The 25,765-nt window shown below is 45.4% G+C and overlaps 2 protein-coding genes across 5 annotated transcripts in view; one reads left to right on the top strand and one right to left on the bottom strand.

Moving 5' to 3' along the window:
• The window catches only part of RHOQ (ras homolog family member Q), a 40,273-nt gene extending 39,531 nt beyond the window's left edge, over positions 1 to 742 (bottom strand). The window contains exon 1 of one of the 2 annotated variants that reach the window (XM_043918101.1): positions 309 to 742. In XM_043918101.1, coding sequence (XP_043774036.1) covers positions 309 to 450 — 142 coding nt within the window. In that variant the 5' untranslated portion in view covers positions 451 to 742. The remainder of the gene's footprint in view (positions 1 to 308) is intronic. The other variant, XM_043918100.1, reaches the window with a different exon arrangement.
• On the top strand, positions 580 to 25,052 carry ATP6V1E2 (ATPase H+ transporting V1 subunit E2). 3 transcript variants are annotated; one of them, XM_043918096.1, is made up of 3 exons: positions 983 to 1,078; positions 17,105 to 17,418; positions 24,181 to 25,052. In XM_043918096.1, exon 3 carries the CDS (start codon positions 24,189 to 24,191, stop codon positions 24,867 to 24,869), a length of 681 nt encoding a protein of 226 aa, XP_043774031.1. In that variant the 5' UTR covers positions 983 to 1,078; positions 17,105 to 17,418; positions 24,181 to 24,188; the 3' UTR covers positions 24,870 to 25,052. The 3 variants fall into 3 exon arrangements, with proteins under 3 accessions (XP_043774029.1, XP_043774030.1, XP_043774031.1); XM_043918094.1 differs by lacking the exon at positions 17,105 to 17,418 and having other exon boundaries at positions 580 to 1,078; XM_043918095.1 differs by lacking the exon at positions 17,105 to 17,418 and having other exon boundaries at positions 978 to 1,078; positions 24,085 to 25,052.
• The last annotated feature ends 713 nt before the right edge of the window (positions 25,053 to 25,765 follow it).

Consider the following 25,765-nt stretch of genomic DNA (forward strand, 5'->3'; position numbering starts at 1 on the left):
CTGTAGGAAGGTCAAGGAGGTCGGCCCGGAGCACCGAGGGGGTTGGGAAGTGCCGGGCGCCGGGACGCGGGACGCGGGACTGAGCACGGGGATTGGGGGGGGGGGCGGGGTGGGAAGAGGGGTGGGTCCAGTTGGCAAGGGGGCTGCCCGAGGGATAGCCTGGGGGTGGGGCCCGGCGCCCCGTGGAGGGCGCGGCGGGGGAGGGGGGAGGAGCGCACGCAGGGGAGGCGGCGAGGGGGCTCATCCAAAGTTGCTCCAAAGTTCCCGGCCTGGGGAGATGCCCCTTAGTCATCACTTCCGAAGCTTACCTGCGTAGTGGTCGAAGACGGTGGGCACGTACTCCTCCGGGAAGGCGTCGTTGGCATAGCTCATGAGTAGGCACGTCTTGCCCACCGCCCCGTCACCGACCACCACGCACTTGAGCATCAGCGCGCCGGGCCCGTGAGCCATGCTGCGGCCGGCCGGCCTCCGGGCATGGTCCCCCCGGAGCCCCCGCCCCGGCCCCGGGCTTAGCCCCAGCCCGCCTGGGGGGTCCGCCGCCGCCGCCGCTCAGCGCAGCAGGGCCGACCCCCCGGCCCCATGCAGCGGCTCCCCCCGCCCGAGGGGAGGGGGCGACGGGCCCGGGGCGCTGCCGCCGCCTCGGTCGCTGCCCGGATCCCCGCCCGGGCCCCGGTCGCCGCGCCCGCCCGCTGCCCCCGCCGTTCGGCGCCCGCGCCCTCTCCCCGGCCCGGCCTCCCCAGGAGGATCCACTGGATCATAAGACTGGCCGGCCCCGGGGGAGACGGCAACTTTGGGGAGGGCAGTGGAGGGGAGGGGCCAGGCGGCTCACCCCGCCCCGCGCCGGGCCGGGGCCCCCTCCCCGCTGGGCCCCGGAGGAGGGCGGGCCCAGGCGCCTCCCCCGATTGCGGGCAGCCAGCCTCGCGCCCCCGCCCGCCCGCCCGCCGGCTGGCTCCAGAGCCCCGCGCCCCGCCCGCAGCCGCCGCTCTGCCCTGCCGGCTCACCCTAGCTTGGCTCCGCGCGAGGGCTGCGGGGAGGGGGCGTGGAGGAGGAGCCGAGGAGCAGCGTAGCGGGGAGGAAGGTGAGACTGGGGGAGGGGGGCCGAGAGACCCGCGATGGGGCGGAGCCGAGGGCTCCTCGCGAAAGTGTCCGCAGCGCCCAGAAGCGTCCCAAGGCCCCGAAGCTGGGAGAAGACGTGGAGCCCTCTTGGGGGACCACAACGACTTTTATGATGACGCAATAGTCGTGCAAAATTATTCATATATATTTAAACTCCACCCGGAAGGCAGGATCCATTCTATTAGCCTCTAAATGCACAATAGAACTAGAAATCGGGAAGGAAGAAGGGCCATGAGAGTTTGAAAAAAAAAATTTTTTTTTTTTCAGGCGCACGGGGGTGACGGGGGAGGGGTGGCGTTAAAGTAGGAACTCCTACATTGAGACTTGGTTTCCACTCCTTCCCCTCCACCAACCCAACCCATGCTGTCCACATCAGAGCTTGAATCATTTGCTCTGAAACTGGTGACTAAGGGAGTTACAGCATCTTGAACCACTGACGCACTCTCCACCCCCCCAACTAGCCAGAAAAGGTAGACTGGGAGACTCTGGATGCTGCGGGTGTACCTGTGCTCCCCCTAGAGGCGACATCTCTGAGGCCCCTTTACAGTCCCAGTATCCCTCGAAGGTGTTAGGTTGGGATCCCTGAGGAGTGATACACCCCAGAGCTCAAAGACGTGGCCAGTGAGCCAGGCGACAACCCCTGCCCTCCCGCCTGGACGAAGCTTGGAAACACCCATCTGTTCACTGGCCAAAAGTGCTACTTCTAAGTTTAGGCCTTGGAGGAGAGGGGAGGCGGGGATGATACACTCCACGTTGACACCACACCCTCCCTCCCCTTGCTGACGCGAGATAAATCGCTTCCTGTCATCAGTTCACAGGATCAGAAAACGCTGTGTTGAGAGGCACAGCAGAGGTCAAACACACGGTCTCCCTGAGATCTCTCTCAGATTGTGGGTAAGCAAATTGAGACGCAGACAGGTGAAGTGGTTATCCCAAAGGTCTCCACCTCTTTCCAGCATTCAGGTTCTGGGAACACACCGTGGGAAATGCTCAGTTAGTTATGTCCTCACACCATGCTTCCGAGGCCTCAACTCTCAAATCCCAAATCTGATTTCCATTGTCCTGAAAGACATCCTGGCTTTTCAGAAGTCCTTGTGGAGTCCCACTGGATGTCTCACCAGACCCCTGCATCGTGTTTGAGTGTGAGTACTTACACTGCCCGCTGCTTTAGATTATGCAGTCAATCTGAAAGACACTTTGTATGTAGTGAATGATGGGTTAAAGAAAGCAGTTCGGTGTCTTGAAGTCAGATCTCGGTTCTGCCACTTCTTTCTAGAGGGGAAGAAAGGAGGACTTACCTCCTTTGCCTGCAGGACCACTTCTTCAGGCAGCACTTGCTGGGACTAGAATTCTGAAAGGAGTCTATTGAGAGAGGTTAAGGAGCTACTGCATACCGTCAGCCGAGAGAGGTCGTTTGGTTCCAACTCTGACAGTAGTCAATCCTAAAGGAAATCAACCCTGAATATTCACTGGAATGACTGATGCTGAAGCTGAAACTCCAATGCTTTGGCCACCCGATGTGAAGAGCTGACTCACTGGAAAAGACCCTGATGCTGAGAAAGACTGAAGGCAAGAGGAGAAGGGGACAGCAGAGGATGAGATGATTGGACTCAATGGACATGAGTTTGAGTAAGCTCCGGGAGTTGGTGATGAACAGCGAAGCCTGGCAGGCTGCAGTCCGTGGGGTCGCAATGAGTCGGACATGACTGAGCAACTGACTGACTGACAGTGGTTAGCAGTGTAACCTTGAGCATGCCACCCCTCTTCTCGGGGCCTCAGGTTTCTCATCTATAAATGTGAGCTCATCCATAGGGTGTGATCAAGGCTCACCTTTGACAGCTCTAGATCTCTTCACAACATGCTCTGAAAGATCCTGGTAGAGGCTTTGGGCCAGTTGCTAGAGATATGGGGAAGGCTTTTATGAGGAACAACGAGGTCTGTCCCAGGACTGGGAGGATGGACGCTTCCTCCATTCAAGACTCCAGCCTCTCAGTCCTTTTGCTGCTTTTCAGAAGGGCAGATACTTACTGGCGATCCGGGGAGCTGGATGATTAGCTCTAGAACCTTGACAGATGGAAGAGTCTCCAGGTTCTGGATCCTTTGGGAGAAGTTCTGGGAATATTTGGACATTCCAAGTGGGGAACTGAAGTCAGATGAATCATGCAATGGTGACTTCACTGATGATGGTGACCTCATCCCTTTGGCCCTAGAAAAGCCAAAACAGACTGCCAGGAGTACTTCAACCAAAGGGTTGATTCCACCAGTTGTATATGGAGTAGGAGGCAGAGGGGAATATTATCCCAGATGCCCAGGTCAGCCCACTGATAGGTTAACTAGAAGAACCAAACAGATCTCAACAGATAAGTACTATATAATGTGTTCAGTGCTGTGGTAGGGAATGAAGAACAGCCTTTGGGAAGTGCTGGGAGGCTGTTAGTACCTAGCTCTGGGTGTGCAGAAGGGTGCCATTGGCCTGGGGTTTAAGAGGCTAATAGGAGTAAGATAAGATATGCCTGGGAAAAGCAGCAAGAAGGAACAGCACACAACTTCTTGGGAATGGTGAGCCATGTAGGGTGGACAGAATGCAGGATTAGTGGTGTGAAAGAAGTGGTTTGTGTTTAATTGAGAACTGTGTGATACTACCAGGCCATGGGCCTCTGGATACCATGTTAAGGGCATGCAGGGCCAACCTGGGCTGGGCAGTCTGTGCACTGCACAAGGCAAAGAGAGAAATATGATACCCAGAAAGGCCCACATGATACCCGCAAAGCCATGACCCTGGCCTAAGACTGTGTACATGGGAAGAAGGGGTACTTTTTTCTTATCACGGAGGCAACTTCCACTTATCAGACCTGTGCCTGTGGGGTGGCATCCACCCACAGAGGGACATCTTTTTCTATTTGTTATTGTTGTTTATTCACTAAGTCGTGTCAGACTTTGAGACCCTGTGGACTGCAGCACACCTGGCTTCCCTGTCCTTCATTATCTCCCAGAGTTAGCTCAAACTCACGTTCATCAAGTTGGTGATGTCATCCAACCATCTCATCCCCTGTTATCCCCTTCTCCTCCTGTCTTCAGTGAGTTGGCTCAGGGTCTTTTTCCAATGAGTCATTTCTTTGCATCAGGTGGCCAAAGTATTGGAGCTTCAGCTTCAGCATCAGTCCTTCCAATGAATATTCAGGGTTGATTTCTTTTAGGATCCACTGGTTTGATCTCCTTGCTATCCAGACAAAGGAACTAGCTAGGTAAACAGTGGCTCTGGGAGTAAGGATGTGATGAAGGGAGGAAAGGAGGATTTGCTGTGAGCTGTCACTGTGTACTGTGCCCAGGCACTGTCCTGGGTATTTGCTGCTCATTTCATAGGTCATCCTATTACACCCCCAAAATAACCATACAAGATAAAATTCATAGAGAATACCTATTGGCTTCTCTATCCAAAACAACACCCTTTGCTTGTGTTACATGCTCTTTCTGTGAGCATGTGGTTTGTTTTCTTTTTCTTTTAGAAAACATTTACCTATTGATTTATTTGGCTGCTCCAGGTCTTAGTTGCGGCATGCAGGATCTTTTAGTTGTGGCATGCAATCAAACAAACCCAGGCTCCCTGCATTGGGAGCATGGAGCCTTAACCCCTGGACCACCAGGGATGTTCCAATCATATGGTTAAATGGTAGATGCCCTCTTCTTACACATCCTGTCCTTGATTAGCCCTGGGCACCTGACACAAGATGGGATGACCAGAACCCTTCTTGAGAAGTTTGAATTTGGGATTCAAAACTGGTACTAACTAAACTGGAAGATAAGAGCCTAAAGGTAGTGGGTCATTCCTGCTTCATGTTTCAGACATTTGCAAAATAGTCAACCCAAGGAAATGAAGCAACAACACACAGAGAGACAAATGGAGAGAGATGCTCTCCACCTGTCCCCCTGAAAAGTGGCAGGGATGACACAGGATATTTGTGAGTTCCTGATTCTGGGTATCCCTGAAACTCTGTTGTATACTCCTGGGCTTCAGTTGGTCACTTAATAAGTCCTCCCTTCTTTTTTGCCTAGACGGTGTAGATTGGTTTTCTGTCACTGGTAACTAAAGGAATCTTGTCTATGATAGTATTCTCACTACAGTCAAGATAGATGATGTGCAGAGAAATTAAGACATTTACTCAAAGTCACGTAGCTGCTAAGTGGCAGAGCTAGCTTTCAAAAGGATTGGTCTGAGCTCATGTTATTTCCCGTGTTCCCCAGGAAGGAGGCATTAAAAGTTTTCAGTTGGAAATGACAAGTTTAGAGCTATCTTTTGAGATGATCACTCTGGGAGTGGTGTAGAACATGGATTTAGAGGGGACCCAAGTGAAGGCAGAGAAAGTGAGGAGGAGAGAGGTCATGAAGGTCTGGATCAGGCTTGGCTGTGAAAATGAAGAGGAAGCAGGATGTTTAGATGACCAAGTTCACAGGGCTTGGTAACACAGAGAAGGGCTGGGATACTCTGAGGTGTCTATCTTATGATTCCATTGACATATCCCCTTCTCTCTCTTCCTTTTAAATCTTCTCTGTTTTATCCTCTTTACTTCTTTAGGTTTCTTCCTAACTTTTCAAAATTTACCAGTCTCCTCTTGGTGACTAAACATGTGACCCACTGCCTAAATCAAGCTGAGAGTAGAACTCCAGAAGGACACCAAGTTTCTAAAATGTATTCACTTTCTGTCATTTTGCTTGTGTCCCTTCACATTTACTCAGAAATGGACAACTGAATTCTAGTAGATCATTTGGTGTCATGACACTTTGGGTTTCAAGTAATAGGAAAGTCAACCCCAAATGGTTTCAACAGCACAGGGAGTGTATGGACTTCTTTGATTGAAACAACTAGAAGTAGCTCAGGCTTCAAGTATGGCTTGATCAAGACCCTGAAACTATTTTTTTCCTGCACTTCTCTCAGTTTTTCTCTTCTCTTTGGGTCAGCATCCTACTTAGGTTGCTTTCACTCTTGAAAACAAAATGGTTATACCAGGTCCAGGCATTACCTCCCATATACCACACTGCCCAGCAGGAGAGAGAGCTTCTCTTGACTCACTTAATACACAAAATTCTTGGACTTCCTCTCATCAGATTAGCTGAGTTCATCACGATGGCCAGCAGAATGTCAGATGCTCATTGCCTTAGGCCTGGGCTACTGGCTGTCCCAGAAACCAATGCTGGGACGGGGGCTTGGAACTATCCTTATTAGGCCTGTCAGGGCCCACCCCAAGGCCAGAGTTTTATTCCCCCTCAATTGTTTCTTGCACAGTGGACAGCAGACATAGGGGATAATATATGCTGGGGAGGCAACCAATAATACCTATTACCTCCGGATTGTTGCCAACAGTCAAAGTTTCAAGGTCTCCCCAAGCTATACTAGAAATAAAGAAAAAGTAAATTTCAAGGGATGAGGGAGGTGAGAAGAATCCAAGTCATATCTATGATTTGTTTTAAATTTCAGTCAGTTGATTTGTCAGTACATGAATCCAGGCTTGGTGTGAGTCCCTAATTCTTGGCTGATAGTAGGTACTCCTTTCCCCCTTCAAATTTCCTTCTTAGAGTTATTGCCAAGGAGGTAAAATGGTAATCATTCTTTTATCTAGTCCCTTCTGCTCTTTTATTTATTTGGCTGCAGTTGGTCTTAGTTGTAGCACACTGGATCTTTGATCTTTGTCGCAGCCCTCAGGATCTTTAGTTGGCAGTATGTGGGATCTAGTTCCCTGACCAGGGATTGAACCCGGGCCCCCTGCATTGGAAGCCCAGAGTCTTAGCCACTGGACCACAAAGAAAGTCCCTCCTCTGCTCTTCAATTATGCTTCTTTCCTCCATACTTGCCCAGTCTCTTCAGACTGCCGCCTCTTCACTCCCCAGGGCTCTCCTGCTTCCCAGACTCTACCTGCCCACCTTTGTAGCATCACACTGTGTGCCATACCTATTCCTCTTTTTCTTCCTACCACTAAGACCCCCCATCTGCATCCTTTTCTCTTAGGGCTCAGATGTAATGTATTATACAATTTTTTAGCTGAGATGTTAATGACTTAAACACTGCAGCAATTTCTTAAAGGTCACTGGTTCCTGATGATCAGGATGACTTAAAAAATCCAATACATCTGGTTTCATTAGTTATGTTTCTAGAATACATCTAGATCTCTTTTTTTTTTTTCCAGCTCGTTACATGCCAGAAACTCAGGAGTAAATCCCAGCCTCTGAGAATTTTAGCTCAAGCACCCTTAATAATGTTTTTCCATCTTTATTTCTAACCATCTTTTGCTGCAGCCTAGGTCAGGAGACCAGTCATTATAACAGATGGAATTGCCACCATTGTTGAATCATAGAAAAGGACACTTCTTAAAGGCTGCTGGTATGGAATACCTCTATGATCTGGGAGTGGCCACCTCCTGTAAGGTCCAAAGGAGGCTGGATCATAGATCCATCTTCCAGAAATGAAATTAATGATTTTATTCTAGGCTTCAGTTCTGACAGTGCCAGAAAAGGATCCAAGGTTTGTTGATGATTGTTTTTCCATAGTGGATCCTGTGGTCACTGAGTGTTATAAGCACATTTTGAATTTGGGGAATCTTCCACTTTGTAAGTCTTGGTGGGAAGGAAAAGATCACCCTTGTGGAAGCTGTTACAGACTCTTGCTTTCCTTGTCAGACTCAAGAGCTGGAGTGACTACAGTTAAATACAGAGCAGACTCTTGCAGCTTTGGTGCTGGGTCCACAACTCGGTGCTGAATACAGGAAGTGGCACATAGGGTGGGTGGTGGTGTTGGTTGTGGTGTAATTGAGTTCCTGGTGCAGAAGTGACTACTGTATAAACTGACTATCTAGAATTTGTTGGCAGCAACAATACCAGAAGTGGTTTTCTCATCGGAGCAGGTCCAGAGGCATATGTTGGGTATGGTTCCTGTAAAGATAGTCCTGAGCAGCTTTTCTAAGTTAAGTCAAGTCACTCAGTCGTGTCCGACTCTTTGCGACCCCTTGGACTGTAGCCCACCAGGCTCCTCCGTCCATGGGATTCTCCAGGCAAGAATACTGGAGTGGGTTGCCATTTCACTATCCTGTGAGCCATGCATGATCCTTAAAATTTCCTTTTCTGTTTTGTTAACCACGTCCAGCTTCTTTTCCTCACAACCACAGCCTCCTGAGAAGACATTGGAGGACTGGATTGCTGTATTCAATGTGCTTCATGCAGTGTGAGCAGAGATTCCAACTTCTACCATACCCAAATCCCTGTTTTCAGATATTGAATGTAGCACAGGACTGTGATTTTTGAAAGAAAGGAACGAATGAGGGAAACTCTACTATTACCCTTTCTGCTGGAAATATTTTCTGAATCGCAGTGCACAGTTGAACCAAAGCTGACCTTAGTGGTCTTGCTGAGTTGAGGAGACTTTTCAAGACTGAGTACCAGAGAGGAGGGAGTATTCTCTTGAGTCTGTTGCTTATGCTAAGTTGCTCGTTGTTCAGTTGCTAAGTGGTGTCCGACTCTGTGAACCCGTGAACTGCAGCATGCCAGGCTTCCCTGTCCTTCACTGTCTCCCAGAGTTTGCCCAAACTCTTATCCACTGAGTCGGTGATACCATCCAACGATCGCATCATCTGTTGCTCCCTTCTCCTCCCGTCCTCAATATTTCCCAGCATCAGGGTCTTTTTCCAACAAGTCAGCTCTTCGAATCAGATGGCCAAAGTATTGGACCTTCAGTTTCAGCATCAATCCTTCCAATGAATATTCAAGTGTTGATTTCCTTTAGGATTGACTGGTTTGATCTCCTTGTTGTCCAGAGGACTCTCAAGAGTCTTCTCCAGCACCACAGTTTGAAAGCATCACTTCTTCAGCACTCAGCCTTCTTTATGGTCCAACTCTCACACGACTACTGGAAATAGTATAGCTTTGACTATATGGGCCTTTTTCAGCCGAGTGATATCTCTGCTTTTTAGTATGCTATCTAGGTTCATCACTTTCCTTCCAAGGAGCAAGTGTCTTTTAATTTCATGGCTGCAGTCACGTGTCTGCAGTGACTTTGGACCCCAAGAAAAAAAAATCTGTCACTGTTGCCACTCATGTGCAGACACAGAGTGAAACGCCACAGGGAGTTAAATTCTTATTGAGCTCTATGTTCCAAGTACGTGGGTGGAACAGGAGAAGGTGTCTCCCTGGGGCAACCACTGCAGCACCTCTTCACATTCCTCTCTCCTCCATCTGAAAAAGAGCTGCAGATCCCTAGGATTGTGACAGTCTATACAGAAGACTCTTTCCTCACTATCCATCCATTTGTCTGTGAGTCCAACAGATAATGCTTAAATGTTATGTACTGGACTCTGTTGTTGTTCAGTCACTAAGTTGTGTCCGATTCTTTGCGACCACATGAACTGCAGCACACCAGGCTTTCCTGTCCTTCACTCTCTCCTAGAGTTTGGTTAAACTCATGTTCATTGAGTCGGTGATGCCATCCAACCGTCTCTTCCTCTGTCGCCTCCTTCTCCTCCTGCCCTCAATCTTTCCTAGCATCAGAGTCTTTTCCAGTGAGTCAGCTCTTTGCATCAGGTGGCTTGGAGCTTCAGCTTCAGCATCAGCATCAATCCTTCCAGAGAATATGCAGGATTGATTCCCGAGCACAGAGGGTGTCAGAAAGAGCATTTTTCCCAACTATGTCATATGGAAGTCCCTGTGAACGTGAGGGACACAGTTGAGTGGATACACTCTCTTCCTTGCAAGCCAGTAGCTTCCCTGCTTCTGGGCTTGAGCTGTGTCTCTTAGCAGAGGTGAAGCCTGTCAGGACCTATAGCAGCAAGCGTTAAGTCAATACTAGAGGAGCATTTGGCATCTGAATGCATCCCCTGAACTGGGGACTGGTAGCAAACATTGCTCCTAATGTTCCTAAACAAGCAAAGCATCTGCTCTTTCTAGGCTGTCCCTGACCGTGGCCCACCAGCTGGAGACTTGGCCAGCCGGCTCACCAGGAAAAACTTGTGTCCTGGGGCTCCTGGATGACCTCAAGACCACCCTCCACTTGCCTGGAGGCTTTCTAGAGTTCTGACTGCTGACCTGTACCTACCTCAAGGCAGCTTGAGGTTCTGGGAAGGGCAGGATGATTGGGGTGGTGTTTTATGAATGAGGACACCTGTGGTTCACCTAGCATTTAACACAGCTTTGTAACTCCTCACCGCATTTGGCTTTCACAGAATTCCTCATTAACATCTTTTCTGTAAACAGATGAGGCTTTGTGTCTTTATCCAGAGGGAATTCAAACAGATTGTGAGCCTTTATTCAGATCACCCAGCCTATGAGTGGCATCAGGATTGAATCTTTTACCTCTGATGCTCCATCCATAGCACTTCTCATGACACCAGTTATGGCCCATGGGGGCATCCAGGGCAGAGAGAGGCCTCTTCAGGGGCAGCCTGGTTCCTACCCTCAGTTACCATCCCATGATGTCCTGTGACCGCCCAGCCCCTGGGGGCATGCTCAGTAGATATTAGCCATGTAAATTGCTCATGCTTCCCAGGTGGCTCAGTGATAGACTCTGCCTGCCAATGCAGGAAGACACAGGAGACACAGGTTCAACCCCTGAGTCAGAAAGATTCCCTGGAGGAAGAAATGGCAACCCACTCCAGCATTCTTGCCTGGAAAATTCAATGGACAGAGGAGCCTGGCAGGCTACAGTACGTGGGCTCACAAAAAATTGGATACAACCGAGTGACCATGCTCCTCATACATCATGTAGCCAGAATCTCAGACCACTTCCACCCACCCCCATCCCCACCTAGAAGAGATGTGTTTTGGGGATGAATACTTTCATAAATCGATTGAGGGAGAATTTCTAGGGTCTGCTTGAGTGACACTGGTTGCTTTCTAAGGAGGTTGGATTCAATTAACTTGAGGTCAGAGTTTTTTGTTGTTGTTTTGTTTTTGAAACTAGTATTTATTTTGCTGCACCAGGTCTTAGTTGCAGTATGTGGGATCTAGTTCCCTGACCAGGAATCAAACCCAGGTCCCCTGCGTTGGGAGCACAGAGTTTAGCCACTAGACCATTAGGAAAGCCTGGAGGTCACTGTTGTTCAAATGTTTTGTATGTTAAATCACAGTTAACAAATACATTTTCATCGTGCACCAGAATACGTATGTACGTATGCATCATATATATGACAAAAATTTGATAAACAACACTTAAGCTCACTACCTGTAATGAATTTTGGATTTTCTATTCCTTTTGGTTTCACAGCCCACACTTTGAAAAACCCTATCTAGGAGCTTTGTTTGCTGGCTGGCTGGCTACCTGGCTGGCAGCTGGAGTGCTCAGGACCACAAAGTGATAAGAACTCCTACAACTAAACAACAAAAACAACCTGGCTTTTAAAATGGGCCTGAATAGACATTAATCCAAAGAAAACACACAAATGCCCAATAAGCACATGAAAAGATGTTCAACATCACTAATCATTAGGAAAATGCAAATCAAAACTATAATGAGTACCACCTCACAACCATTAGGAAGGCTTTTGTCAAAAACACAGAAAATAACAAATACTGGTGAAGATGTGGGGAAATTGAAACCCTTGTTGCATTGCTGGTGGGAATATAAAATGGTGGAGCCATTGTAGAAAATGGCAGAGTTTCCTCTAAAGAGTAGAGCATTGCCATGTGATCTAGCAACTCCCTTTCTAGGTAAATACCTATAATAATTGAAGGCAACGACTGGAACAGATATTTGTACACCCACACTCAGAGGAATGTTATTCATAATAGCAGAAAGGTAGATGCAACCCAAATGCCACTGACGACTGAGCAAAATGTGATAGGTACATACAATGAAATGTTATTCAGCCTTACAAAGAAAGGAAATTCTGACAAGTGCTACAACATGGATAAACCTTGAATACATTTTGCTAAGTGAAATAAGTCAGTCACAAAGGACAAATGATTCCACTTACAAGAGGTTTCAAGAGTGGTCAACTCTAGAAAAATGAGCGTCAAAGAACTGATGCTTTTGAACTGTGATGTTGAAAACTCTTGAGAGTCCCTTTGACTGCAAGGAGATCAAACCAGTCATTCTTAAAGGAAATCAGTCCTGAATATTCATTGGAATGACTGATGCTGAAGCTGAAACTCCAATACTTTGGCCACCTGATGTGAAGAACTGACTCCTTGGAAGAGATCCTGGTGCTGGGAAAGATTGAAGGCAGGAGGAGAAGGGGATGACAGAGGATGAGATGGCTGGGTGGCATCACCGACTTGATGGACTTGAGTTTGAGCATGCTCCGGGAGTTGGTGTTGGACAGGGAAGCCTGGTGTGCTGCAATCCATGTGGTTGCAAAGAGTCAGACATGCCTAAGCGACTGAACTGAACTGAACTGAGGGTGGCCAAATGCATAGAAACTCAAAGTAGCGTGGTGGTTGCCAGGAAATGTGGGAGGAAGGAATGAGGAGTTAGTGTTTGATGGGTACAGCATTCTGGAGATGATTGGTGATGTCTGTCACACAACAGTGTGAATGTATTTAATGCCACTGAACATTACTTAGTGGTTAAAATGACAAAGATTTGTTACGTATATTTTACCACAATAAGACAAAGAAAAAAGATAAAAGGATTTTACTTTTCAAATGGGATTTCCAGCTTCTCTAAAATATGAGAACTTGTGCCCCCAAGTCCCCATTTCCAAAAGACTCAGAAGCCTGGGCCCTTTAGGCAGGGATGAAATAGAGGGGTTTTGTTTTGGAGGTGGGGGGAGCCACCACTGAAAACCTTCAGCCATGCAACTTTGTAGCACATTGCTCTTGGGAGAACTTGACTCCTTTGAAGTAACCTTCCTGCAGATGTGTGAAAAGGAGACACTAAGTTGTAAATTCTTAAGGTACATTATTTGGGGAAGAAATATCTCTGACCCTCCCTGGGTCTCTCCTTTATATTACCTGCCTGCCTCTCGTGGGCACTAGCTTTCTCCAGTCCCAGCCACAGCCTGCTTTGCCTCTGGGATGGAGTTCTTGGATTAAAACTGTATGTGTCCCCTTAGTTATCAGCAACTGAGGCAGAGATAAAGCTTTGTGGACACTTCTGATTTCCTCTCTGGGGGGACGGGTCTTTTAATTCCTCTCCTTTCATTCCAAACCAGATGAACTCCCTGGCTGTTGCTTTCTCTACCCCCAGCTGGCTCTGGAAGGAGCAGGGTGCTTCACACCTGCTTTTCCACATCTTCACACTGAGTTGAGCAGCTCAGCCCTGTGGGTGGAGCTTCAGCAGGTGCTGCCAGGGTCAGACCCTGAGTCTTCAAACCTGCCAGCTCTTGTACCACATCTCCTTCCACCCCAAGCCTCTGTTCTCATGTTCTTGTCCAAGCCCTCATCCATGCAGTCTCAACCTGGCATTTACCTAAAGCCAGACTCTCCAGCTTTCACCACCACCAGGCTAATCTTTCTAAACCCGGGTTTGGCCAAGTTACATCCCTACTCAAAACCTGTAATGGGTCTCCTTAGCCTCATGTCCCAGCCCTCAGTCTGACATTTCAAATCTTCCCCAATTGAGCTCCGACTTTCTAGACATTGCTCACTCCCACTGCCACTGGAGGCCTGTCTGCTGCTGCTGATCCAATCTGTTCTCTGCGCTCAGACCTCCTACACATTCCCAGCACAGTGCCTCTGCCCACAGCGTTCTCCCTGTCTAAACACTCTCACTTTCTCTTCCTGCTTCTCAAAAGTATCTGTCCTTCAATGCCCATCTGTGCTTCTCCCTCCTAGGTTGACCCTTTGCCCAGAGGGCCACTCCTTCTACTGAAGTCTGCAGTCACTCAGCCTGTGTTTTCTCCTTTCTCTTATTCCTTCCTATGTTGGGTCCAGGTACCTTTCCATGTTTCTGAGCCAGAGTCCTTCTGGAAACCCCAAGGCATTGCTTCGAGTCAGGTATCCCTAACAACTTGATTGATTCTTATCTATTTGGAAAACCCTCCTTCGTGAATACTACCAACTTGCTACCTTTTCCAAGTGGTGGTGATGGTTTAGTCATTAAGTTGTGTGTGACTCTTACGACCGCATGGACTGTAGCCTGTCATGTTCCTCTGTCCATGGGGTTCTCAAGGCAAGAATACTGGAATGGCTTCTCTAGGGCATCTTCCCGACCCAGAGAGAGAACCTGGGTCTCTTACATTGCAAGTGGATTCTTTACCGATTGAGCTACCAGGGAAGTGACCTTCATCTAAAGCATTTGTTGTCACTAATGATGTGTCTCAAACCACCCACTACATAGTTTAATGGTTGCAGAGCAATTTATTATAAAAGAGCCCATGGTGAACTTGGGAGGGGGGCGTTTAGGCATTGGATCCCTTCATTTGCTAAGCCTTTTTTTTTTTTAATTTTTACTATATATTTATTTGGCCATGTCAGGCCTTAGTTGTGGCATGTGGGATCTTTAACTGCAGTGTATGGGATCTAGTTCCCTGATCTGGGATCGAACCCTGGCCCCCTGCATTGGGAGCTTGGAGTCTTAGCCAGTGGACCACCAGCGAAGTCCTCACCTAGCTGTCTTGGAGCTGCTGATTGCTCACAGGCCACCCTGTAGTGTGACTTCCTGTTGACCTGTTGGTTCCCACCCCCCACCCCCCCGATGACATCATGGGCTTGGGAGGCAGGGCTGGTGTTTGCTTGTTCTCTGTCTCTAGTGCCTACGTAGTGCCTGGCATGTAGTAGATGTTCAGCAAATATTTGTCCAAAGACAGAAAAAAGGACACCCCCTTTCCACATACTAAGTATTTTAACCACCCCCCCCCCCCCCACAAGAAGTGCTTATTTTTCTAAATTTCCTCACCCACTTCCTGGGCCCTGCAAGTTGCCCCATGCACCCTCCGGTTGCTCACTCTGTCATCTCTAAGTGTCTGGAGGCCCTGATTTGATGCTGCTTGTCTTTAAACCAGGGAGCCCAGACCTGGACACATGACCCCTCAGACTTACAAATCCCAGCTGGAATGAGGAACAGTGGCATCAGGGTCTGGACAGAGCTGCAGGTTGACAGACACATTTGGCCCCCCAAGCATGCCTACCTCCCCTCCTCCCTCTCGTGGTGACAAGGATTCTCCAAGGTGCACACAGGCTCCTGTAGGTGAGGACTGGCGAAGAGAAATTTCCAAGCCCACACATCCTCTAAGAACACCTCCTATGCCTTTGAATACAAAATCATCAGTTTTGAAATGTCTTCTTCCCCAAGATCATAAGGAGGGGTTTCTGGGGGTGCTGGTAATGTCCTTGTGCTTGACCTGGGTGCTGGTTACTGCATGTTTGCCTCATAATAATTCATTAAGCTATATACTTTTCTGAATGTGTGTTATAATTCATGATTAAAAAAAAAAAAGCACTCCCCCCACCCCAGCCTCAAGCCTTTAATCCAATCAATTCATGTTTGACGAGTGCCTGTCTGCATCCAACCCCTGCTAGAGAAGGTGATTTTTGTCCTCAAGGAATTTCCTGGAGGAAGCAAGGTAACTGGAGCATCAGAAGACTGTGAATTATATCTGGAAAATAGGCCATGCTGTCATTTTGAGGAGGAGTCCAGAGGTTGAGGAGGTAGTGGGACTCACAATGGGCCGAAGATGTAGATGTGATTTAGTTAAGTTGAGAGAAGCAGAGGAAGGCTCTTTAGCTGAGGGAACTGTGTGGTCACAAGCTACATGAGTTAGGTAGGGCTGAGCCTGCTGTGTCTGGGGGGGCAGTGAAGAGACCTCGGTATTGAATAGTTTATGGGAGTAAGACTGTCTTGAGAGCTCTAGGTGCTGTCCCCTACCAAGCATGGGCAGGACAGATGCCATTACAGTGCAAGCCTGCCTCGTGGGACGGGAGAGTCCTGTGCCCTTGTGCAAGAGCAGACATGTATGTTTCATATTTCTTAGCTCCTTTTCATTGTTTTGTTTGAGCCACAGACTCATGTGAGTTCATAATCCCCATCCCAGACAGACTGGAAGTTACATCAGCCAGATGCATTATACAGGCAGCCGCGTTCCTGTGGAGACACTTGCTCAATCCCTGACTTCTAGCCCTGCCCCACCCTGCAGCTGCTTTCAAGTCCCAGCACCGAGAGACTGATTAGAGGTGGGAGTCCCAGAGGAGGTATGAGAACTCAGGACTGCAGTTTCAGGGACTGTTACAGGCTGTGAGGTGACTCCACCTCACCCCCAGCCCAAGAGCCCTGAAATTCCGGGACTTTGCCTCCCATCATCAAGGATATGGCTGGCCACCTTAGACGAATTTTATGCTGTGAAGCGCTGGGAGGTTCTCAAGCTTCTTGCAGGGCTACTAAGTTTAATACAAGGAAGCAAGACTAGGATGTGTTTCTACTTACTTTTGAGAATGGAAATCAAAGCAGTCATAAGTACTCTGTACATACACAGAGTGACGATGATGAGGCTTAAAGCAGAGAATAGCTAGTTATAAAGTGGTAGCAGTAGTAAGAGTGATGCTGATGACGACGGTAACTACCAAGCATGATGATTAACTGTGCACTTAGCATTATGCTAAACACTCACTTCTTTCATTTAAGCCTCACAGTAATCCTATGATGTGCATGCTATTATTATTTCCATTATACAGATGAGGAAACTGAGCCTTCAAGGCATGAGCTGTTTCCCCGAAGTCATACAAATGTTAAGTGCAGAACTGGGATCTCAATTCCAGCAATCTTACTCCAGAGCCCATACTCGGAAGCCAGTGATGCCCCCTTTAAGCCCTGTCTGGACTTGGAGAGGATGTCCTCACTTGTGGACCAGAGCATGCCAGCGCCCGTGGCCACTGTGCCACTCTTAGAGACCATCTGGCACATTTTGTTTGCCCTGGTTTCTCACTAGACAACTTTTGCATTTGGCTTCCCATGTGACTCACATACAGAGAAAGAGGGCCATGACCTGCCAGCTTGACGGCTGTATTTTTCATTAGTAAATTAGTAAACTGGCTGCCTGGGTTCACTCACGTATCTGTTTCTGATGGTTTGGTTAAGGTGAGCGGCCCCCCGCCCCCCCCGAGTTGAAGCCCACCGTGTGCTAACTTAATTGAGATTCTGGGCGTGCAAGCGCAGCCCCCAGCCCAGGCCTGTGTGCCAGGGAAATTCCTCTTGGCCTCCTTTGGCTGGCTTGGCTCGCCTTCTCCAGTGACAGCCTGGCTCTTTCGATCCGAGCTGCCCGGTCAGACTGAGAGGGTCGTCTGCAGAAAGAGGGAAGCAACAGTGCCAGGTTCCAGTGGGTGTTCCAAGTTCCACATTCCGCCTGCAGACGCCCGGCGCCAGAGGAAGGCTGGCCCTTGGCAGGGGGGCTGGTAAGGATTTGTCTGGTACATTTTTTCCTCTACACACTTAACCTGCGACTTCCTGCGTCTCCCGCTCTCTGTCTTTCATTCACAGTGGCTATCAAAGCTGGTGATCAGCAGGGTTACCCAGAGAACCTTAAAAAAAAAATTTAATGGACTTGTCTTATTTAGGAACAGAGAATGTTTTTCTCTGTTTACAAAAGCGCAGTTTAAGGAAAATTACATCCTAAAATAATGGAGAATGGATGGGCTAAATTATTTTCGTTTTAACTTCCGATGACAGTTTGCAAAGTTGAACCCAAAGTCTTGGTCTTTGTCACGAACATGGGTGTGTTTTTCCAACAAGCTTGGTGAGTGGTACATCTTTCTGGGACAGCATTCTTTTATTTTTTTCTTTCAATTAAAAAAAAAAAAACAGGTAACATAAAGTCTACCCTCTTAACAAAAAACTTAAGTGTACAGTACAGTACTAGCTATATACACATTGTTTAGCCGATTTCTAGGACTTTTTCATCTTGCATGATTGAAACTCTATACCCATTAAACAGTAACTTCCTAATTCCCCTCCACTTAGCCCCTGGAAACCATCATTATACTTTCTGCTTCTATGAATTCGATTACTTAAGATACCTCATTTAAGTGTAATCATGTAGTATTTTTCCTGTGACTGACTTGTTTCACATTGCATATTAATGTCCTCAAGGTTCATCTATGATATAGCATAACAGAATTTCCTTGTCATATTAAGGCAAAATAATATTTCATTGAATGTATATACATTTCCTTTATCCATCCAATCATCAATAGACATTTAAGTTGCTTCTACCTCTTGGTTTTTGTGAGTAAAGCTCCAGTGAACATGGGAATGCAAATATCTCTTTTGAGATCCTATTTTCAATTCTTTTGGGTAAATATCCAGAGGTGAAATTGTTGGATTATATGGGATTCTTTAATCCATTTTGAGTTGATTTCTGTGTAAGATAAGGGTTCAATTTAATTCTTTTGCCTGAGGATATTTAGTTTTCCTAGTACCATTTGTTAAAGAGATTGTCCTTTCCCCATTGTGTAGTCATGGCACCCTTGTTGAAGATCATTGTATTGTGCTTGTGTGGGTTTATTTCTAGGATCTGTATCCTATCAGTCTATAGGTCTCTCTATCAGTACTATACTGTTTTGATTACTATAGGTTTGTAATATATTTTAAAGTTAGGGGTGTGAAGCCTCCAGCTTTGTTCTCTTTCAAGACTGTTTTTGCTATGAAGGATTCCTTGTGGTTTCATATTAATTTTAGGGTTGTTTTTTCTATTTCTTAAAAAAATGCCATTGGGCATTTGATAGAGATCACATTGAATTTGTAGATCAATTTGAGTAGTATGAACAGTATTAAGTCTTCTAATGAACATAGGTTATCTTTCCATTTTTTTGTTATTAAATTCTTCCAACAGTAATTTGTAGTTTTTAGTATTCAAGTGTTTAGCTTCTTTGGTATAATTTAGTAACGGTATTTTGTTCTTTTTGATGACATTGTAATTGGAATTGTTTTCTTAATTTTCTTTTTGGATTATTCATTTTAATATTATAGAAACAATTGATTTTTGTATGTTGATCTTATATGTTTCCAATTTTGATGTCTTTCTCTTGTCTAATTGCTGTAACTAGGACTTCCAATTCTATGTGGAATAAAAGGGGCAAGAGTGGGCATCCTTGCCTTATTCCTGATGTTAGAAAAATAGCTTTCAGTTTTTTACTGTTGAGTATGAATGATGTTGTATGTTAAGTCGATTCAGTCATGTCCGGCTCTTTGTGACCCCATGAACCATAGCCCTCCAGGCTTCTCTGTCCATGGGATTCTCTAGGCAAGAATATTGGAATGGGTTGCCATTTCCTTCTCTAGGGGATTTTCCCGACCCAGGGATTGAACTCATGTCCGTTATGTCCCCTACATTACAGGCAGGTTCTTTACCACTAGCGCCACCTGGGAAGCCAAGTGAATGATGTTAGTTGTGCACTTTTCATATATGACCTGCATTATATTGAGGTAATTTGATTCTATTCCTACTTTGCTGGTTGTTTTTTTATCATGAAAGGGTGTCTAGCTTTCTCAAATGCCTTTTCTGCATCTATTGAAATGATCATATGATTTTATCTTTCATTCTATTAATGTGGTATATTGCACTGATTGATTTTTGCATGTTGAATGATCATTTGTATCATCATTGATTTTTATATGTTGAACCATCCTTGCATTCTAGGGATAAATCCCACTTGGTCACAGTGTATAATTCTTCTAACGTGCTCTTGAATTTAGTTTGCTAATATTTTGTTGAGGATTTTTACATCTGTGTTCATCAAGGATATTGGGCTTCAGTTTTCTTTTCTTGTAGTGTCTTTGGCTTTGTTATCAGGGTAATTATTGTTGTTCAGTTGCTCAGTCATGTCCAACACTTTGTGACCCCATGGACTGCAGCACACCAGGCTTCTCTGTCCTTCACCATCTCCCCAAGCTTGCTCAAACTCATGTCCCTTGAGTCAGTGATGCCATCCAACCATCTCATCCTCTGTCATCCCCTTCTCCTCCTGCCTTCAATCTTTCCCACCTTCAGGGTCTTTTCCAGTGAGTCAGTTCTTCTCATCAGGTGGCCAGAATATTGGAGCTTTAGCTTCAGTCCTTCCAATGAATATTCAGGGTTGATTTCCTTTAGGATTGACTGGTTGGATCTCCTTGCAGTCCAAGGGACTCTCAAGAGTCTTCTCGAACACCACGTTCAAAAGCATCAATTGTTTGGTGCTCAGCTTTCTTTATGATGGTCCAGCTCTCACATCCATACATGACTACTGGAAAAGCCATAGCTTTGACTATATGGACCTTTGTTGGCAAAGTGCTTTTTAATATGCTGTCTAGGTTTGTCATAGCTTTTCTTCCTAGGAGCAAGCATCTTTTAATTTCATGGTTGCAGTCACTGTCTGCAGTGATTTTTGGAGTCCAAGAAAAAATGCTGACCTCTTAAAGTGAGTTTGGAGGGGCTCCCTCCTCTTCCATTTTTTGGAAGAGTTTGCAAGGAGTTGACATTAATTTTTAAATTTTTTTTGGTACGGTTCTCCTTTGAAGTTATCTGGTCCTGGGGTTTTTTCACTGGGAGATTTTGATTACTGATTCAGTCTCCTTACTTGTTATAGCTATGTTCAGATTTTCTATTTATATTTAGTCTTGGTAGGTTGTATGTATCTCGGAATTTATCCATGTCTTTTAGGTTTTCCAATTTGTTGGTATATGGTTGTTCATAGTAATCTCTTATAATCCTTTTTATTTCTGTGGCACCACTAGTAATGTCTTCTCTTTCATTTTTTATTTTACTTGAGTCTTCTCTTTTTTTCTTAGTCTAACTAAAGGTTGTCAGTTTTATCATTTCAAAAGCTCTTAGTTTTATTGATTCCACCCCCCCCCCCCATTTTTCTATTTCATTTATTTTTGCCCTAATTTTTATTATTTCCTTCTGCTAACTTTGGGCTTAGTTTTTGTTTTCCTAGTTCCTTAAATGTATAAAATTAGGCTGCTTATTTGAAATTTTTCTTCTTTTTTTAAAAAATATTCATTTTATTTTTGGCTGTGCTGGGTCTTTGTTGCTGTGAGCAGGCTTTCTCTAGTTGCAGTGTGCAGGCTTCTCATTGTGTTGGCTCCTCTGGTTGTGGAGCACAGTCTCCAGAGAGTGCAGACTTCAGTAGTTGTGGTGCATGGCCTAAGTCGTCATGAGGCATGTGGAATCTTCCTGAACCAGGGATTAAACCTGTGTCTCCTGCGTTGACAGGCAGTTTCTTAACCATTGGACCACTAGGGCAGTCCTTTCTTCTTTTTAATTGTAGGCTTGTAACACTATAAACTTCTTTCTCAACACTTTGCTACACTTCTTTGCTACATCCCAAGTTTTGGTATGTTGTATTTCATTTTCATTTGTCTCAATATTTTCTAATTTCCCTTTTGATGTCTTCTTTGAGCTATTGGTTGTTCAAGGGCATTTTAATTTCCACGTATTTGTGAAATGTCCATTTTTTCCTTCTGCTACTGATTTCTAGTTTCATTCCATTGTGGTCAGAAAAGATGCTTGGTATGATTTCAGTCTTTTTCAGTTTGTTGAGACTTGGTTTGTGACCTAACATGTAATCTATGCTGGAGAATGTTAAAATTGTGCTTGAGAAAAATGTGTATTTTGCTGCTGTTCGTGGAATATTTTGCTATGTCTGTTAGGTCTGTTTGATCTATATCATTGTTAAAGTCCTCTGTTTCCTTGTTGATCTTCTCTCTGGATATTTTATTCATTATTGAAAATGGGATATTGAACTCTCTTACTATTATTGTGTTTCCGTCTGTTACTCTTCAGTCCTGTCAATGTTTACTTCGTGTATTTGGGTAGTCTGATGTTGGGTACATATCTATTTATAGCTATTATATCTTCTTGTTGAATTGACCTTTATTATTATAAAATGTCTTTCTTTTACTCTTATGACAGTTTTTTACATGAAGTATATTTTATGTAACTTAAGTACGGCCATTCCTGCTCTCTTTTGGTTACCATTTGCACAGACTATCTTTCTCTATCTTTTCACTTGAAAGTAAAAGGATATGTGTTTCACAGCCTATGTGTGTTCTTAAAGTGAGTCTCTTGTAGACAGCATATGATTGGATCCTGTTTTGTTTTTAATTTCATTTAGCCACTCTATAGCTTTTGATTATGGAGTTTAATCTATTTACATTTAAAATAATGCTTATAAAAGAAAGATGTGCTATTTCCAGTTTGTTCATTGTTTTCTGTCTGTCTTCTAGCATTTTTTGTCCCTCTCTTGCTGTCTCCGTGTTTCACTGATTTGTTTTAGGGACATGATATGGTTACTTTGTCAGTTTTGTTTGTGAATCTGGATGTCCATTGCCTTCCTTAGACTTGGGGAGTTTGGAGTCATTCTTTCTTCAAATAAGCTTTCTGCTCCTTTCTTTCTTTATCCTCACCTTCTGGGACTTCCACAGTGCGTATATTAATCCATTTGATGGTGTTCCATATGTCCCTAGACTTTCTTCACTGAAAAAAAAATTTGCTTCTCCAACCATAATGGATAATTTCAAATGGCCTATCTTTGAATTTGCTGATTATTTCTTCTCCATAATCAAGTCTGTTGTTGAACACCTCTAGTGAATTTTACAATTCAGCTATTATATTCTTTAGCTTCAAATTTTCTGTTAGGTTCTTTTTAATATTTTCTGGCTCTTTATTGCTAGTCTTATTTTTTCATATGTCATTTTAAAATTTTCATGTATCATTTGCCTGGGCTCATTAAGCATCCCAGAGAGTCTTTATTTTTCTTTTCCATTATGGTTTATTACAGAATATTGAATATAGTTGCCTATGCTATACAATAGGACCTTGTTGTTTAACCATGTTATATATAATAGTTTGCATCTGCTAGTCCCAAACTCCCAATCCAGCCCTCCCCTGCATCCCATCCACCTTAGCAGCCACAAGTTTGTTCTCTGTGTCTGTGAGTTTGTTTCTTTTTTGTAGATAAGTTCATTTGTGTCATATTTTAGATTCCACAGATAAGTTATATATATGATATTTGTCTTTCTCTTTCTGACTTACTTTGCTTAGCATGATAATTTCTAAGTCCATCCATATAGCTGCAAATGGCATTATTTCATTCTTTTTTATGACTAATATTCCACTGTATATATGTGTGTGTGAATATATATATATACCACATCTTTTTTCCATGCATCTGTTCATGGACATTTAGATTGTTTCCATGTCTTGGCTTTTGTGAATAATGCTGAAATGAACGTAGAGTTGCAGGTATCTTTTCACATTACAGTTTTGTTTGGATGTATGCCCAGGAGTGGGATTGCTGGATCATCTGGCAACTCTAGTTTTTTTAAGAACCTCCATACTGTTCTTCACGGTGACTGCACTGATTTACAGACCCACCAACAGTGTAGGAGGGCCCAGAGAGACTTAAAGATATGGATTCCCACCCAGACCCTACTGGCAGAGATTCTGATTCAGTATTCTGGAGTGGGGCCTGGAAAGCTGAATTCCTGAAAGGTCCACAGGTGATTTATATGTACATCTAGGTTTGGAAACCACTTCCAGTTAAAGGATTACCATCAAGCTCTCCCACCTCCACTTCTCTCCAGGATGCCACCATCTGCCCACAAGTATTGTGTCTCTTCGTATCATTTGAGGCACTAAAGATATTTCTTTTTCCTGGGAACCTTCCTGGATTGAATCCTGTTTAACCACAAGTTTCTTATGACTGCCCCAGCCCTCACCAACCTGAAATGGGCCTACACTTTCCATTTTTTTATTAATTTGACCTTTCCATTCTCTCCACTTGTTATCTGTGATTGAGCCATTGCTGGCTAGAAATCTTTTGTCTTGATCATCTCATATTATTTGATGGCAAAAAGGTGGTGAGTGTAGTAGAAATGGACTCTGGGAACCCAAGTTTGAGTCTGATTCTACTAGGGTATGACCTTGGACAAGTTGCTTTCCCTGTCTGAACTTCAGTTTCCTCATCTGTGAAATGAGTTGTCAATAAATGGTCTCCGTGATCCTTCCCTTTGGACCCTACATCTATCCTTCCTCCCCTCGGATCCTAACTCTATCCTTCCTCCCCTCATACACTCCACAGCTCAGAAAGTGGAGCTCCGGAAACACACCTGAAATTCTGCCCAAAGTCAGAGAAACCAGAGGGTCCACCAGTTCTCCCTCTTACCTCCCTTTCCAGGAGCAGCCATGGCCCTGAGTGATTTCGATGTGCAAAAGCAGATTAAGCACATGATGGCTTTCATTGAGCAGGAAGCCAATGAGAAGGCAGAAGAAATAGATGCCAAGGCTGAGGAAGAGTTCAACATTGAGAAAGGACGCCTTGTGCAAACCCAACGACTGAAGATTATAGAGTATTATGAGAAGAAAGAGAAGCAGATAGAGCAGCAGAAGAAAATCCAGATGTCTGCCTTGAGGAATCAGGCAAGGCTGAAAGTCCTGCGAGCCCGAAATGACCTCATCTCAGAGTTGCTGAATGATGCAAAGCTGAGACTCAGCCGAATGGTGACAGACCGAAAATTTTACCAGGGGCTCCTGGATAAACTAGTGCTCCAGGGTCTGCTCCGACTGCTGGAGCCTGTGATGATTGTACGCTGCAAGCCACAGGACCACCTCCTGGTGGAGGCTGCAGTGCAGAGAGCCGTCCCCCAGTACACCACAGTCTCCCACAGATGTGTGGAAGTGCAAGTCGACAGAGAGGTGCAACTGGCTACAGACACAATTGGAGGTGTGGAGGTCTACAGTAGCGATCAGAGAATAATGGTTTCTAATACTCTGGAAAGCCGACTGGATCTCTTAGCCCAGCAAAAGATGCCAGAAATACGAAAGGCCTTGTTTGGAGCCAATGACAGCAGGAAGTTTTTTGTATAAGCCTCTGGAAAGTGAAGCTCCTGTTGAACTTCTAAGCCATAAAAGCATAACTCATTAGGGCAAAGCAAACTGGTAATATCTCCTCCTCTGTTTTGCTCTGGGATTAGTCTGTCTTTATGAAATACTCTCTGACTAGCTAAAGGCATTATACTTTGGAATAAAGCCTGACTTAATGCTTATAAATCTGATTCCATTTTATCTATACATTCTAGAGCTCCTGGTCAATTCTACAGTCTGGGCTGAAAGAAGTAGAGACATCTACATGGTCGCAAAGAGGGGGACACGACTGAAGTGACTTAGCATGCACGCCCACACAAAACTCTTTTTCTTGTGTAGAGGGTCAACTTCATGGGTGTAGGATGAGTGCAGTCACACAGAGCTCCATGCTCAGAATTGCCCAGCAGTTGGGGTCTACGACAGAGGATGAGATGGTTGGATGGCATCACCGACTCAATGGACATGAGTTTGAGTAAGCTCCAGGAGTTGGTGATGGACAGGGAATCCTGGTGTGCTGCAGACCATGGTGTCACAGAGGGTCGGACACAACTGAGTGACCGAACTGAACTGAAGTGGGGTCTAATGCTCTGTAGCTAACCGTCTTGAAGTTCTTAATTTTATCTTTGTATGTGTGATTTATAAGTGAAGTCCAGTAGGACTTCAGTGCATGTGCCAGGGGCTTGGGCCCTGGCTCATGTGTGCAAGTACTAACTCTTGAAGTCTACGCATCTCTCTGGGATGGGTTCTTGACCACCCACTTCTCAGCTCCCTGGTACTCCAAGATCCTGCCTTCCTCTCCCTCAACTAGTGAACACTAGTGCCCTCTGCCCCTGGTTAGGGCCCAGTGTATGCAGGGAAGGTCTGTATCCTTCATAGAAGCTTACGGCTGGATGTAACGG

The sequence above is a fragment of the Cervus elaphus genome, chromosome 11 (assembly GCF_910594005.1).
Source record: "Cervus elaphus chromosome 11, mCerEla1.1, whole genome shotgun sequence".
In the NCBI taxonomy this organism is placed as follows: Eukaryota; Metazoa; Chordata; class Mammalia; order Artiodactyla; family Cervidae; genus Cervus; species Cervus elaphus.

What these genes read in the sequence shown, in the direction of transcription:
- ATP6V1E2 (XM_043918094.1), top strand. Translation starts at nt 580, where the DNA reads ATGCAGCGGCTCCCCCCGCCCGAGGGGAGGGGGCGACGGGCCCGGGGC. An exon ending in GCAGCGTAGCGGGGAGGAAG is followed by an intron (nt 1,079 to 24,180) that starts GTGAGACTGGGG and finishes CTCCCTTTCCAG; the next exon opens with GAGCAGCCATGGCCCTGAGT.